General features: G+C 41.5%; 1 protein-coding gene across 3 annotated transcripts in view; it reads right to left on the reverse strand.

The window, feature by feature from the left end:
- Positions 1–7,300, reverse strand: part of ets1 (v-ets avian erythroblastosis virus E26 oncogene homolog 1) — a 40,958-nt gene extending 33,658 nt beyond the window's left edge. Inside the window, exons 1-3 of one of the 3 annotated variants that reach the window (XM_036004280.1) lie at positions 7,192–7,300; positions 5,702–5,898; positions 1,894–2,041 (exon numbers count right to left, since the gene is read on the reverse strand). In XM_036004280.1, the coding sequence (XP_035860173.1) occupies positions 1,894–2,041; positions 5,702–5,770 (217 nt within the window). In that variant the 5' untranslated portion in view covers positions 5,771–5,898; positions 7,192–7,300. The remainder of the gene's footprint in view (positions 1–1,893; positions 2,042–5,701; positions 5,899–7,191) is intronic. The other 2 variants (XM_031290793.2, XM_031290794.2) reach the window with 2 other exon arrangements.
- Positions 7,301–17,377: the final 10,077 nt, after the last annotated feature.

Genomic DNA, 17,377 nt, shown 5'->3' on the forward strand with positions numbered 1-17,377 from the left:
TACACTACCTAATCAGCACCAAACTGCAGGTATATACAATTAGCAACTAGCTGGTGAACATAGTGGAGCATTTAGCAGTTAAAGAGCCAGAGATTTTCCTCAGGAGTTGATAGACACCAAAAACAGAGCTAAAAGAAGGTGAGTTTTGGTACAGTATTTGCCTGAAACACGACTCCACATGAACGATAACTACTCAATGTGTCAATAAGCAACTGTTTGCTAACAGGTTTGCAGTATCAACTTAAAAGGTGATAATAAGTCAATGATGTGTTCATGACTTGTTTCCGCTGCCCCCAACTGGCCAAAAAACAAATTATTGCAGTATTAAGGAATATAGTAAGATGAGTTTGTATTTACACTTATTTGTTTTCACAAATGTACTGTTGCTGATGATAGTTTTACATTTACACTTAAAGGGGTGCCTTATAAGTGGCGTTACCCTACTAATGAAGTCATTATATTCTAGCAAATAAATGAAACACTTGCTCACTGTTAATGAGCATATAATTATAATTGAAAATTGGCACAACCTCAGTGGTTAAAAATTATGCACATGTGATTTCAAAGTATAGATATTGGAGGTGCCATATCACTTACACAGCAGTTGGAAGTTGAAAAATTTTGTACCTGTATACTTATATACAAATTGCATGAATGTACTGAAATTGCAAGGGGAAGCTGTGTTTTCAGTTTGAGAGAAATGAGTCAAAGCAACGGCTGCAGGGTGTGGAGACTGTGTCAGAGGTTATTTGGCTGCGTATAAGGTTAGCAGAGACTCATAACGCTATATACTGGTAGCACAAAAACCTCAACAGCTCTATATGTGTCACCATCAACAAGAGCTAAATGACTCTGACAACATCTCCAGGTGGCTAGAATGATCTTAGACCTGTGGTCTGCATAGTGTAAGATTTAGGAGAAGAATGAGAAAAAAAAGGTCAATGCTCGGCCATTTTTTCCACTAAGCAATGTTTATGTCAACGCTTTAGCGCTGGGAGCAATGAAGAGGGGGCTCCAAAGGAGTGTGTCTCTGGCAACAAACATCAGCAAATCCCATCAAATCCTGACTCCCTCACACACACACACACACACACACACACACACACACACACACACACACACACACACACACACGCACACACACACACACACACACACACACAGGCCCCCTCCATCTCTCTAGAGACCAAACCAGAGGCTTGGGAAAAAGATGGCCGCCCTTTGGCCCACTGTCTTGCCCCCTGCATCCAGCTCAGGGAGGTGACGGAAGAAAGCTTGTGCCCCCCAGCACCCCTAACCTACTCCCGTGGCGTGTGTCCCAGTCCGCCAGCATCAATCACTTTAGAGGACGAGAAGAGGCCAGAGTCAAACACAGGCAAATGCACTGGAAGGAATGTTCCAGTTTAAAATAAAACTCATTTGAAAAGAAATGTAAGAAAAAATAGAAAAAGAGGATTGGAACAAAAAAAATGCAGGGCATTTGGTTGTCCTCAGAGGAAAAGAGGGAGAGAGACAGAGAAAGAAAAAGAGAGGGGGAGGGGGGGTATCTGGTAAAGGCATTGCCTTCGGGGTCAGCATCACCAACATCCATCGTGCGGCAGACGCAGAACAACAGACATGAATGCTAGAGTGTAAATGATTGCCCAATTATCATTCCAGTTAACACAATGTTTTTTGTTTGGTCTAAATTGTTTATTCACAATTAACTATTGACTATTATTTGATCATTACATATTGAAGCATGTAAAAAATAAGTTAAAATGTGTTTGTTTATTATTTTATAGATTACACATCTTTACAAAGACGGGGTATTAACTATGACTGAATATGCATATTGCCTCTTCTTCCAGTACCTCGTACCATAGTTGAGGTCAAACTGTTTCCATTTCTTACCTGTAGGGCACACATCGTGTCCGTTTGGCACCTCCTGCAGGGGTATGTCCTGGATGTAAAGGGGCTGTGATGGGTAGTACTGCTGCTGAGGGTGAACCACACCTGCGAGATGGGTCTGAGGGCCCACTGCCACCCCTCCACTATATCTCTGGAGACAAACAACACACAGTATGGTGTAGCCAAAATTAACTGTGGCATGGAATAGATACATACTTTATATTATTACACAGCCAATATACTTCTGTATGCTTGATTTTGTCAACTTCAATGTGCTGTTGAAGAGCAATTTCCCACACCTAATAGATGTGAAAGTAATATAACTGTGTATTTTACCCACCTAAATTCAAACAAATGACACACTTAAGCCATTATGTTATTTTATAAACATTATACAAATCACTTAGCTCAATAACAACTATATACTGTATAGATATATGTTTATGCAGCAAGGGCTCAGTTAGTGCTTCGGACAATTATGGGGTCTTCGTAACTGTGACTTTGGTTATGACGAGGATGCAGCTTGACTGACATTAAAATAATACATTTGAGCTTTCAAGTTATAAAATCAATGATTTAAATAGCTGGAACAGCTTCAAAAAAGTTGATTTTAAATCCAATCAATCTTGAACTACTGGAGGGGCAGTGCAAATTAGTGTTTTACTGCTCTGAAAACAAATCAGTGTGTGTTGTGACAAATACGTTTAGCGAGAGTTTTATCTGTTAACCAATGAAAGATATTTATTTATGTGTCTTGGGGTGTAATGAAAGACTTTAAACAACTGTTTAAACTATCCAGTGGCTTTGGCTGACAGCATAACCTTGGATTTTGAAAACTATTTTTTTTTCAGTGTTCTCCCTTACAGATAACCCTTCTGGCTAAATTTGACTCATTCAGTTTATCTTATGCCATGTTGATTTTAACCTGCTTATCACAGAATGTTCACATAGGAGGTTGCACCAAAAAGGAAGTCTAAAGTCAGCACTTGACAGGGGAGCCAGGAGAGATTGGCAATTCTATGTGGATACAAGAGATAGTAGGGAGGAAGATAGCCACTTGGCCATTTTTAGCATATCAAAGCCTTCATTTGACAACAAACAAAAAAACTCAATAGATATTGTAGGACGTTTCTGTTTGAAAGTGATGTGAACAGGGGATTGACATTTTTCTCACAAGAGTGTCGAACTATATGTGCTCCTTTAACCTACCATGTTAAATTAGGTTTATAAAAGTTGGTTTTATAATACAGTTTTGAATATTGATATAAAGTCTTTGTAATGTATTATCCACATTTGTTTCTGAGACTAAATAATTGACAATTCCGCATATTTGTAACATGTAAAAAGACACTAAAAGCAATCCTTCAGTTAGTCTTGCCAAAGCAACCTCCAATAAGAGGGATGTTAGACTGTCATATGCTATATGTCATATGTGTAACTGACAGACTGGCAGACAGAGTGACTGCCGATCTGATAAGCAGCCCCTGTTTAAGCACTGCAGCATTTATCAGTTGCTGACAAGCTTTATGGATGGCAAACATGACCAAAGGATCAGGGAGGCCAGTTTATGAGATTCTTTAGAGGTTTACGTGGGACGCTGCTTTCTCCTATCAGTCCAGTCAGCAAAGGGGGAAAACGTTAGATAGGCATGGAGGGAGCCACATGGATGATTTATGGATTAGACAGAGAGAGATAACAGTGGAGATAACATCAACACCATAATACTTTTTGGTCAGTTCAAGTGTAGAATCACTTCCAATACAGAGGTCACAATTTGTCTAGTTGAGTATAGAATTTGGAAAATGAACAGGGAGGGCTAACGGCAGTCTTGAAGGAGCCTTTTATGCCTTTTCAATTTGAACTAAGTAGTAGTTGTTCATTTCTGAATGTTTCTCCAGTCCACAAATGAACATCTTAAAGCTTTAGTGCGTAACTTTTTGATATTAATAAATGTCCATTACATTCAAGCCATCGCCAAATGAGTTGCTACAAAGCTAATTAAGACTATCAGCTCCACAAAACTGTCTCTGTATTTCTCAGTATGGCTATGTTTAGAAGATTGTGTCGTCCGGTGACTTTTCCGCGCAGACACTCGAGTGAAGATAATTACCTCTTCTGAAGAGTCCATCATGTTTTTTTTAATCCTCCTGTCCTCCTTAGCTGCTAGCAACTGCATGGAGGAGGGGTGGGGGCGCGTGCGCGATCATGTAAGGCTTGTATCATGTGGACGCGCCGACAGTTTTGTTGTCATTACTTAGAATTCCTCATGGGGGCGACAGAAACTACGCACTATAGCTTTAATGTTTGCAATATAAATAACATATATATAACAGTTAGATATTTGAGTGATATTACCTTTAAACTTTGACCTTCATCTGTCTCATCTTGACCAAACAGCATCAGTTATTTTATTTCATTTTATCGGCTTGCTTTTTTGTTGTTTGTTTGTACCCTGTAGTTATCCAGTGAAACAAGCAAAACACAGATACCAGTCGGGTCTCAAACACTAGCTATAAGCAATATTGCACACATATACAATTAGTAGAATGGGAGTGTATTACACGACAACAACTAGAACAATTTTTATAACGAAAAGGAAGGTTGACTGCACATCATTCCAAATTAAAGCTGCATTAGGAAGTGTGCTTTGCTAAAAATGTGTTGCTTATATTACATGTAATACAGTAGGAAAGCCTTACACTGTGTTGTATAATTTCTGATTAACAAAGATCACCTTTGCAGTGGAGTGGCTTCTGGCATTTTCTTTTTAATTGCTACAGGCTGGTTGGAAGCCCTGCATTCCCCACTGTTCTCTGCATACAGTCTTTGTGAAGCATACAAGACACTGACAATCACTAAAGTATAAACCTAGAAAATAAAACACAATCCTGCTGCGTTTTTCGTATAATTCATGTAAATTTCAAGAGAATAGAGCTACCAAGGTGATCCAGGTTCACCTTTTGACCAAGTCTGCCCTGGTATACAGTAGTCTCAATTTCAAAGGCAAGCCCCACCACCTGAGCCAATTAGGACCCAGGGAGCTGTATTCTTCTATGTTTTCTATCAGGCCAGGGTGGGGTTGCCATTTGCATATAACCTCAGTCTCTTATCCTAATGTGCCGGCGCTCTGCATACAAATGGAGGCATTTATTTTGCCGCTCCTTGGCCTTCACCCTTCAAATGCTCATCTGACAGGAATCCCAATGTTCCCGGGTACCACTGTCTCTGACTCTGTATTCAGCTATCTCATTTGGAAAGCGTTAAGAGCCTTGGTGTTCTTGCAAACAGACTGCTGCACAGCACTGTACTGGTGACTTAGCTGAGAAAAATTTTATTCAGTGGGGATGGTCTGACTCCAATGTGATTGGTTAGTGGCGAGGTTGAAGGCCTACAGGTCTCAATATTTACAATATTACTTGCTAAAGAGAAGTGCATCTTGGCACAGGGTGGTTTTGCAACACAGAGGAGTTCATAAGGTCGATTTCACAGCCTTGTAGAAAATGGTCTTGTTCAACAGCTCTGTTTCCAAACTTTTGACGAAATCATGAGAAACAGCATGTACAGATACACGCACTATTGGTACAACTCTGGTGGACTAAACTCAACAGGAACATTTTCAGATACAGTGTGTTCCTGTGAGCTGATGGAATCCAGAGTTGCTCACACACATACTGCTCGTATGCTCCTGCACACATTCCTGCACCGCAGCTAACACACATACAAACGGTCTTTCCCTCACACTCCTGGCCGGCTGTGTGGCAGGTAGCTGAGGCAGCCTTAACACTGAGGTAATTTACGAGGGAGGTCTTACCATTGCGCCCAGACGGTCACAGGGGTGAAGGGCCGGGTAGGAAGAAACTGGATCCATGTAGTAACTCATCACGGACGCTGCGGACAGGAGAAGCAGGGCCTGCTGAAGGGATCAACACGCAAACAGATGGGGCAGGGTGAAGCGACCTATCACAAGCTGTTTACACTTTGTGTGTAAGTGCGTGTGTGTGGTATATACTATGTGTGTGTGTGGGCGTTTGTGAGTGTACATGGAGGTGTGTGAGAGAGGAAAGAGAGAAGGAGAGAGAGGGAAGGGGGTCAAAAAGAAAAAGAGGGGGGAGAGTGAGACATTTGAGCATGGGTTTCAATAACCTGCAACATCAGCTCTACAGTTTAGAAGGGTGAGAACTGTGGTTTGGGGCTTTTACTGTAAAAACACGTCATCACATCCAATCTTTATCTGAATTAGGTTATATAGCTTTGGAGTGTTTTTGATGCATTTCTTTTAAATCAAACACTGCAGATTTGTATGTGGAAAAAAGGGATTCCAGCTGAAACAAATCCATTCAGTGACTTGTCAGCCTAACATTTCCATCGCTTTTCTCTCACCTCCCTTCTCCTCATGCAAAAACTACCTCCTCCTCTCATCTGCCTCACCTCTTCCTCCTCCTCTATCTCCTCCTCTTCTCCTTCCTCCCCTCCTACACACTTTGCTTATTACTTAACATTGTTTACTTGAAGCAGAATCAACAAAAGAGAGGGGAAACTGAGCTGAAGGATTACATTAGAGGAAGAATGGCATATATGGGCAGTGGCAGGTCCCATCCTCCTCACATTCATATGTTAAGCATTTTGGCATATCTAGTTTGTGGCAGCTGTTGACAGACTGAGGGGAGATGTGCCACTGCTCAATGCTTGCAGATGTTCATCAGCTCAAAAAGATTTAGATGCGCTTGTTTCAGAGAAAAGGTACCATACACAAAGTGAATAATGTGCAAATCAGTTATGTCATTCAAATGGATGCACTACCTTTAGGCTTTTACTTAAATGTCATTGATTTAGTGGAAAGAAGAAAAAAAACATAAAGCAATGCTAAATAAACGAGCTAAGCATTCACATAACCCAAATTATTCATTTTGGTATATAAATAGATCCTACTTATACATTGTATATTTTGAGTGCTCTATTTGAATGCAGTTTCAAGACCACAAAGTGAGGGAAATTGAAAAATATTGGGAGACAGTTCATTTTAAAAAAGAGATAGAAATATGAATGCAGCTTTACTTTGCTTTTTGTGACGTTTTAAACGCCTTCAGCAAGGTCGCAAAAATAAGCAGACATGAAACAACGCATCTCAATTTAAAAAAAAAAAGCGCGCTGTACGCTCTATGAGAATTCCTGACGGGAGAAACAGAAACTTTAAAGCCAATACTTTCACCCTGATGCATCAAAGGAGCGCCGAGCACCGATACTATCATACATCTCCTCATCCTAACAGTTCATTTTGGTACAATAAAACTTTGCACTTACCGACTGCGGTGTGAGAAGTTTCCTGTAAAGTGGAAGCGCTGGGCAGCTGAGTGCAACAGCTGAGCGGTGGACTGCAGAGATGCTGTACCTGCTCGCTGCGAGTCCCACAGAGGAAGGAATATTATGCACACTTTTAGTCCCTCCCTCAATCACACGGGGATTCTCTCCTAATTCTGTTCTCCTCTGTGTGTAGGCTTTGGACTTCACATGCAGTTGAACCCTCACGTGCAGCCATAGCACAGGTGTAAACTTGTCGAGAGCCTGTGATGCTCTTAAATGGGTTTATTGTGACTAAACTTTTCCAGTCCAACATCCCTCTCACATCCACTTCATAGTAATATTCCAAAATCCTGTGGGTGAAGTAGCCTATATTTATCCAATATCAAGTCAGCTGGGAAGTTTATTTTGTGTTTTGCAGGAAATTTAAACAATGTAGTCAATAAGACAACTGATGTGTCATTTTAGACTCCTCATTCCTTAAATAAACCAGATCTATAATCCCTCCTTGTTTTGGTTAATGTTTCAATAAAGATGGACTGTTTTAATCCAAGCTAAATTTGAATTAGGTTTGCTTTTTTGTTTCCCTCTTACCGAAAGCCAAAAGTCTTACTGAGAAAAATAACAGGAAAGAGGCAGGAAAACATCACATGGAAAGGGGGTGATATGATAATGACAATGGTGGATTTTCCTGTGATGTTGTCATCTGAAGAACAAAAAAAGTATCTGTGCATGTATATGTGTCACATCATGTAGAGTTTTTTTTAAACACAAATTTTCATTTTTGTGTCATGTGCGTTTCAATCTAACTCATATTTGTCATTTGGAGAAGTGAAATCAATTTATTTCAGGTTTTGACAGAATGCACTTGAATATTTATTTACTGTACATCGCTGACTATCATATCATCCTTCACCTCGTACCTCCTAAGCCCAACCATCAGCCAATGCATGTGGGACACTGATTAAAGCTATGTCAGAAACGTTGACCGCTCTTCTGCGAAATGAGAAGTTCCTACAATGCAAGATCTACATCCACCTGCTCTGATAGAGGTTGGTGATAAACATGTAAGAGGGTGAAAGTTTATCTATTTGCTTATTTATCGCTTTATTTGTTATGTATTTTAGCTCTCTCTCTCTCTCTCTCTCTCTCTCTCTCCCTCTCTCTCTCTCTCTCTCAGCTTAACACTCAACACTTGCGAATCATCTGAAACACCTTGTGACTCCATGATAATTCCATGACCCCAGTGCAGCATTTGTTTGAATTAGAAAGTGCACGCTTCAATCCTCCTGACAGCCACTGCTCTTAACAGTAAATCTTAAAAGTCTTGGAGTAAGAAGGTGTGTGTATGTGTGTGTGTGTGTGTGTGTGTGTGTGTGTGTGTGTGTGTGTGTGTGTGTGTGTGTGTGTGTGTGTGTGTGAGTGAAGAGCTGAGGGGAGGTGGGGGGGGGTCAAGTCCAAGGTGAGAGGCGTGAAGAAGTACCATAAGGGGCTCAGTGGCAGGCAGCCTGCATTTTCTCAAGACCTCGTCTAAATCCCTCTGCGTTGCGTGGGCCTCAGCACCCCGGGCCCCCAGGGGACACAGATGGGCAACACGTCGAGGGCAAAAGGCGAGGGTATGACTTATTGCCATGTGGAGACAAAAGCACGGGACGCGCCCCTGTGATGGGACCAAATTGAATAAAAGCAGGGGGGTGAATGCGATCCAGATCTTCAGCTGATGCCCCAGCAATGCTGTTTCAATTAGCTGGCTCACCGGTTCAAAGGCAAGGCCCTCGATACACTTCTGCTCCGCATGAAGCCACTATCATCACGTTGCCCCCTTGCATTTCACCTCCCCATTATGGTACCACCTTTTTCAGATCAGAGCCTCCATCTAAGTGCTGGCTTGTGCTCATGTTTTGCATTAAACAGATAGTGAACGCCTTGCCATCACCGTCAGTAAAAGCCATCAGTCAAAAGACCTGCAGGAGATTATGGCCTTCACCATCACTCACTTAGTAAAGTCTTACATGTTCTTATTGGTCCATCTCTACCAGAATATGTGAAATCTCTAAAATAATGCTTGAATAAATGATCCTACTTTATTTTTGTCATAGTTGACAGCGTCAATGCCACATTCCTCACCAAAAACCACCAGGAGTTTAAAATCTTATCATTTAAACTCTGAAAGGTGACAGAAAGGTTTAGTGACAGGTTCATTCTCTACCTTGAAAGATACAGTATCTAGAGTCACGTAGGGGTCATTTTACTTATCCTTACCATCTGTTCCGAAGTGACAATCCCACCATACACTGCTGAATTCAAACCTCATTTAGGATTACTGGAACATCTCTAAGAAAACACAAAAAAAGATAAATCTTTTTTTTAAGATTATTTTTTGGGGCTTTTCCCTTCATTTGATAGTGACAGTGGATAGACAGGAAAGGTGGGCTAGAGATGGGGGATGAGACGCAGCAAAGGGCCACAGGTCAGATTCGAACCCGGGCCGCTGCAAAGGACTCGGTCTACATGGGGCGCACGCTCTTACTGGGTGAGCTAGAGGTTGCCGCAAAATATAAACAATTTTAAGCTATAATTTGCTCTAAGTCTGACCAAAACGAGCAAATATGCTTTGAGACATAAATTCCACAAACCAAATGTTTTGTCAGTGAAACAACGGCAATGAGAAATGGAACAGTCCTGCAGCCCTCGTGTTTTCTTTCTCTTGTGACATTAATGGATCTCTTCATCCAAATGCTTTATTTAAATCAGAACACCAAACCATACTGCTGTCTGTCCTCCACTGGTTTCCTGCATCTTGGTGAGCAGCTCCAGACTGTGAGTCCTTTTTCATTTTCTCATTTTGGATCTTCCAAAGATAGCGCTGACAGGTGATATTAATGGTCTTTTATTAGCATCGTCCTGATTGCTACAGCTTTTTGGAAGCAAGAAATAGAGGAAAAGAGCGAGAGAGTAAAAAGAAAAAAGAAAAAAAGAGAATATGGAAGTCCTCCGCCCACCCCTTCTCACAGGAGATCGCCTCTCTTTGATAGCCTTCCCGAATCTGTTCCCCCCATAGAAACTGCCCTGCAGATGTTGTTGCTGTATGCAGACTACAAAGAAGGCGCCCTTTATGAGAAGAACATCTATTTTGGGCCTGAGTGTTTCCGAGCTGTGGTGTTCAGTGAAAGAAGCACAGGCCTAATCTATGTGCCGCTGAAAACTCTGTTTTATTCCCTGCCCATGATATTTTTAGATTAAAGCCCAGTTCTAATGAATAAAGTGAGGATGTAATATTTTATGACAGTATCAATATGCCATCACTGCGGTGGGCTTGGGCTTGGAAAAGCCTGCGTTGCTATTGGCATCAGCAAAGAGAAAGTGGGGGAATATGGGGCAGTAACCTCAGTGAAATAAAGAACACGGAGAAGCCTTTGTGTCAAGCCTGCCTAGATTCATTTAGAAGTGTGTGTCGTTAAGGCTCTCACCCTCACCCACAGAACCGTGACTTTGTTGCACTGTTGACTGTGAGGCAAAGGTCTTGGGGCCAATATTAGCTTTTGATATTATCTTTAATTAAAGCACCAATCCCTTAGCCAAGTTGTCCAAACAGTCCTAAATAGGCCCTGTAAATCAGACAAACATCCTCAATATTTGATAGGTCGAGAGTGTGCACTATAGCCTCCAGATGGTCTGTGTTTCTCAAGCATTTCACGAGGGATGGTACGGGACAGCGATCTTCTGTTCTGAGTGTGCCTCTTGACAGAACGAGTTCCTCCAAACCACATGCTGAGTCGTTGGATTTCTGCCTAGGTCACTCTCTCTCCCTTTTCTGTTCCGTCTCCTCTGTGCGTGGGTTTATCTGTAGGCCACAGTACGTGTGTGCATGTATTCTAGCGTTTGACAGTCGATGTTGTGTTTAATTATGACCAACTGATTCTGCTATTGAAACTAACACTGCACATTTAGCATTCCATGCAAAAAGCCAGCACAGCACACAAGACAGTGAACAGTGACAGAGAATGGATTTGCATGTATTTAACATCATACTTCAAAGACAAGAGAACAAGTGTCCTTTTCAAACTTCTTACCATCTATAATAAGTGTAAAGTTAACATTGCTTGGTAAAATAACGCCCTTAAGCTGATTTTATATGGGGAAAAAAGATGAGTGTTGTAAGATGAAAGGAAAAAGCAAGATGCTGAGTCCAACATGCCCCGGTTGATAAGCTGTTGGACTGGTGCCAGAAACCCCCCCCCCCCCAACACACACACAAACACTCCACCCAGTGGCCATCTTGACCCCCTCCCCAACACACACACACACACACACACACACACACACACACACACACACACACACATACACACACACACACACACACACACACACACACACACACACACACACACACACACCACCACTCCAGTGGCGTCTACTGCTTGCTATTCCTCTTCATTAGGGTTCCAGAACGAGATGCTTGTCATGTAATTAGCAGAGGTTTCCTGAATGCCTGTGTAACACACGCTCTCATTAGAGAAGTGAGAGAAGGCTGAGAGGAGAGAAGAGAGGTGGAGAGGCAGGCCTGGGAGGCAAGTAGAGGGGGAGCTATCTGTAAGACAGATGGGGGGAGAGAAAGGGGGGGGGACAGAGAGAGAAGCATTCCAGAAAAAAAGTGTTAATAGCAGCAAGAAAAAAAGAAAGTGACATGATGAGAGGCTAGATTTCTGATTTGAGTGTGCCAACTAGGGATGTAAATGACAACTAGTTGGTCTGGACAAAATGATAACGACTTGCCTTAATCAAGTGGCATTCTCATTAATATTCATTAAATCACGTAACCATTTTCTTGCAGAGTCATTAGATTTAAATGCAAAGAGATGAGAATCAATAACAAAAGTTAATACAGTAACAGGACATACTCAAACGAATACATAAACTATAATACTCTGGCTATTCCTTCGAAGAATTACCAATTACGTTAATGTTTGTCCTCCTTGAGGTGGCATACACCTCTTACACACACCACCTAGGATGATTAGAGTTGGTTCATCGGAGTTCATCCTATGTGAGAATTAGGGACCTGGTTGTGTCCTTATAGTGTTTCAGTATGTCCCTGGTAAAGGTGAGAAAGAGGTATCATTAGCTCCACTACATCCTTGTAGTGTTCACACTGATAACAACATCAGCGCTCTAGTAGAACTGTCGGCTTTGTTCAGTGCATCCAGCCTGTGATGAGGTGTGTGGTTCAGACTGCAGAGGAAGGCTTATCAGGGTGATGAGAGGGAAGAAGGAGCTGCTTGTCGGTGGCTGCTTTTCAACAGAGTCTGTCTTGTGTCCTGTGTATGGTCTCCTTCCAGACACAGGACCTTCACCTCCCTACCACCAGACCTGGGCCATAAAATATTTGACTACCTATTATGCTTTATTTTTAACCCAACAAGGTGACAGGAGGTTAGCAATAAGTTTGACAAAAACGTTTATCAAGTCCAAGCTCCAATTATGAAACAAATGCTACAAGATTTATTTATTTATTTTATTTATTTTATTTATTTTATTTATTTTATTTATTTTATTTATTTTATTTATTTTATTATTTATTTGAGTAAATATTTATTCCCAAGCAGGACGATTTAACGTATCTACAAGACATTTTGTATAAGAATTAGGACTAAATGGCACTTTGATTAGATTGCATTCAGTACACACTTGTTGGTAACTTCTCGTTTCATGTATCTTTAAACTATCTTTTAAAGACTTGTAAAGCCATTGTATATTAGGCATTTAACATCTGCAGTTTATCTAACACGGTCAATATATTCCACTTACCATAAATCCAATAGTGTGGGTTTGTTTGCTCACTGGCACCTGTTCTCAATAGTTGAATGCCGCTGGTAGCTGTGTAACTTTTCCAGTGTTGAGATATAGCCATGGTAGGTTAGCTCAGCGCTCTGCACAAATAAAGTTAATTCACATGCATGCTACAAATATATGTCCTCTGCATGAGCATGTACTGTATGTGTGACATGTGGATCCGATATGTCGTGGACAAGAGATAAGCGACGGATCACTTTCTTGAGCAGCTCTTTACTGTTCTCCACCACATCCATGTTCCCAACACTTCATCAGCTTCACACATAGACAGTATATAATGGACCAACAGATCCCGTTTCTCTGGACCGAGACCAGTGAAGGATATTAGAAGCACTTTTCCGGTGAGCGCTGAGCGTTACTGCGCAGCCTCCAACTGAGAGAGACGACGTAAATGTGACGTGAGCAACGTGTCTGAAAGTTGTAAGTCTTCTGGTAGCTGTGCCAAGAGAAATCTCAATCATTCCGAATCTTGCAGAGACGAAGAGCGTAGGTATATGTAAGGAGATAACATGGACACAGGCTAATTATTGCTAACTAAAATGCTAGTTAACATTAGTAATTAAACTTAAACAGCTAATGTAAGTCGAAACTGCCTGCGAGCCTTTCCTGTACTATACGGTAATTCCTCTGCTACGGAGCCATAATGTGAGATACAAGGTAATGGAGCTTTTTATACATTGTCGTGTTTCTTTAGAAATAAACAATGGACAAAAAAAGTCTTTAAACGCTTCAGATGTAAAGTTATTCGCTGTCAAAGTGACGTCAAAATGAATGGCAGTCAATGGAATGCTAACGTCGGGTGATCGTTTGGTAGCATCAAAATGGCGCCATAGGAGGTTCGAGTTCTGAAGCAAAGCTTACCCCCTTGGCTTCACAACAACAACTTCCTTGTTCATAAGTCACATGGGACTGAACTCACCAATGAGATGCTAGGAGACTGAGGCGAATGTAATAGAAACAACAGAGGTAGATTCAGCCAATTACTGTTTTAAAGTTGCTGCTAATATCTGCTAATAACAACAAAGCAACAATCTCATGTTATATATTTTTAGTTGAGTAGTGTACGTGGCACTCCAGAAATCCCAAATGTTTCCAACAATGTTCAAACCCAGAGAAATCTGTAATTTTAATCAAGGACATGGCCCGTGTCATTTGGTCACCATCGCCTGTAAATGGCGTCATATTCCCTTTGCACGTGTCAAGCGTTGTGATTGTCTGCCAGAAGCAGTTTTTTATCCAGTTTTAAGCCACATGTTTATGATACAACTAGATCTTGGTAATTTGCTACTATGTGTTTTAGGTGGATGAAGGATTTTAGTCATCGGACATCTGCTCTAAAGTTATCAGAGAAACAAGCTGAGCTAGCGGCAGCTCGGCTCCAGGCCCTCCGCCGACCTGCTGAACATTTAGCAAAACACAGATTTTTAATGTGAAACTCGGTCCGTTTGTTTTGGGTCTGAGGAGATCTTTGCAAATAATTTGGCTCCCAGTAAAATCCTCTAACGTCTCTATCTTAATTTATCAGAGAAAAAAGGTGAGCAAACGTTAGCGGCTGCTCCTCTACAGATGAACTGAAAAGCAACTGAAACTGCTTTATTCAGTGTATTTACCAGTTTCAAATAGAGGATGGATACCACAACCGAGCCGGGTTCGGACAGATATTTAGAAACTATGTTTGGGTTCGGGTCGGGCTCGGTCACATCAGTGCGATAAGGCATTGAACATTTTAAATTTAAAAAAGCTTATTATGTAGGTGCGCGCCTGTGTTAACGTGTGCTTGTTGCCCCGTGTGCGCTGATGGCTCATCTGTTGACATTTCCGAATGCCTTCCTACAAACGTACATGTGTCATTAGTATGAGAAAAAAATGAGATTTTACCTGTGTCGGGCTCGGTTACTGCTCTGTCTGACGCGGGCCGGGCTCGGATGGAAAAATACGGCCCGATCCGCACTCTAGTTTCAATCAGGAATCCTAACCGGGTGAAACTGACCAAAATGATGGCATTCCTCCATCTTTTTCTATTGTTTTGATTCAGAGACCCATAGCGCTAGAAAATTACTTTTTTTTAAAGACATGAGGGACAAAAACTTCATGTAGTACTGACTTAGAGGATGGGTTGCTATGGACAAAATACACACGGCAATACACTGGTATGAGCAAATTACGTTTAACCATGTATCTAGCTAATTTAAATAGCTCACGTTACTGTATTGTGTAAACAGTTGACTTCATTTAATATTTTATGTGGTGTTTTCTTTTGCAGGCTGCAAATGCTCCACCAAAACAAGTTGCTTCCTGAGACCAATTTCCAGATACACTGTCGCTGTGACCCAAGACGATTGTGATTGGTTTAAAGAAATGCTAACAACCCAGGCCGTTTTTTCTGCCTTGCTTTTGTATGTATGGAGGGACCAGACCCTACTCCGCAGTGCTGTGGAGATAAGTCTGGCAAGTGAGACTAGGCAGAGCCCGACAGAGTTGGCACAGCAGAAGCAGGTGTAGGCACACACGTTGTTATGAACGAGATGGCACATAGGTCATGGGGTGTTTTTTCAAGGCTGGATGAGTTTCGAAAATGCTCAGAATGGAGACAAAAGAGCCAAAGTCAGGAGTTTGTCATCAGTAGGACAAATCATATCTGTTCAGAAGAAAGAGTGTGTGGAGAAAATGCAGTGGTTGGTTGCAGTGCTTCCCCAAGGTTCTCAGCAGCAGGTTCTCTGCATAAATTTTTGACTGTAAGGTTGGGTCCAAGCTGGCAACAAAGCGTTTTTTCACCTTCTAGTGCATTGTGGTCACACGAAAAGGCTTCTAGCACAAGACAAGACTGCAGCTCATCATATGTTTTGTAAGAGAAATCCAAATCTTTAATATAACTAGTAACTTAGCAAATTGCTTATAATTCCCAAGTCAGTCAGCAGGTGAATCATGCTCTGCCCTCATCAAATTTGATTCAATGTTCAATATTAGAGAAATGCTGTTTCCAAAAAAGAGTGTTTACCAAGTGAAAGTAGGCTACTGGGATAACTCAGTCCCTCAGGTCTAGATTGGGGTTCTCTCTCCTCCACTTTCACTCTCTTACTCCCACTCTCTCTCTCTCTCTCTCACACACACACACACACACACACACACACACACACACACACACACACACACACACACACACACACACACACACACACGCAGCCACACAATCTCTGGCCCATCTCTCATCACCACTGTCTGGCAGGGTGGTGTTTCTTTGTTTCTCTCCAACTTTTCACTCCCAGTCTCATGCGCCGATTCCCATTTCCAACCGCCAGCCACCCCCACTCACCCACACCTCACTCACCCCTACTCCCACCTCTTACTGTGCAGAAACAGGGTTATTTTTAGAGCTCAGTTGATGGTTTAAGGATGTTAAGTCCATATTGTGCCGTGGATTTTCAGGGAGGAAACAGGCTGTTTCTCTTTTTGCCCCCTAACCTCCATTTCATTTCCTTCTCTGCATCCTCTCTTTCCTTCCTCTCTTTCCTTCTCAGAAGCCCTCTCTGTAAAACACCCTCATTAACATACTTTCTTTTTCATCCATAGCCCAGCATTAGCTTCTCTCTTTCTCTAACCACAGGTTTATCAACACACCATCGCCATGCTCTCACCTTCCTCCTCACGTACACAATTCTATCATTTTCTCGTTTTCTTTCTCGTTTTCTTTCTCTCTCTTCCTAACAGCGAACTGTTTTTCTTCCTCTACATGCAATCTGGGCCTGTCGTCAAAGTAAACTGCTCACCCACTCTGCTGTCTGTCTATGGATGAAGATGCTTTCAGTACGGCACCTCACAGTGCTGTGTTACCAAGCCTTCAGTTTGTGTTTGTGATGTACGCAAAACATCCCAAAAACAAAAGAGAATCTAAAACTATATACCAGAAGATCTTGATACAAGAATCTTAGAGATCCACGTAAGCTCATAGGAAACATATTATTTTATTAATAGCTTGTTTGAATTACAGTTATGTGAGATAACTTAAAGGTTCAAAAGTTTGTAACTTATTGAGAAAAGTTTCAAGCACAAGCCTGACAAGACACACTGCTGCTCTTACAATTGTTTCACAGCTCAACTCTGCCCTCTATCACTGGGTCTCTGAAATGCAGATACAGTACATCTTCAACAATCATTTTATCAGTAGCATGACACAAGCCAAAAACTAAATGTCTGCTTGGCTTTGAATGAAATTCATGTGAAATTTTGATGGTTTTTTTTGACATTTTATCCTTTTCTGTCACTTTGCCAAATTAAAACAAACATGTTTAAACCTACTTTTTCCTCATACACTACATGACATACAGTTTGAGCT

This window comes from Sander lucioperca, chromosome 8, assembly GCF_008315115.2.
Source record: "Sander lucioperca isolate FBNREF2018 chromosome 8, SLUC_FBN_1.2, whole genome shotgun sequence".
Classification (NCBI taxonomy): Eukaryota; Metazoa; Chordata; class Actinopteri; order Perciformes; family Percidae; genus Sander; species Sander lucioperca.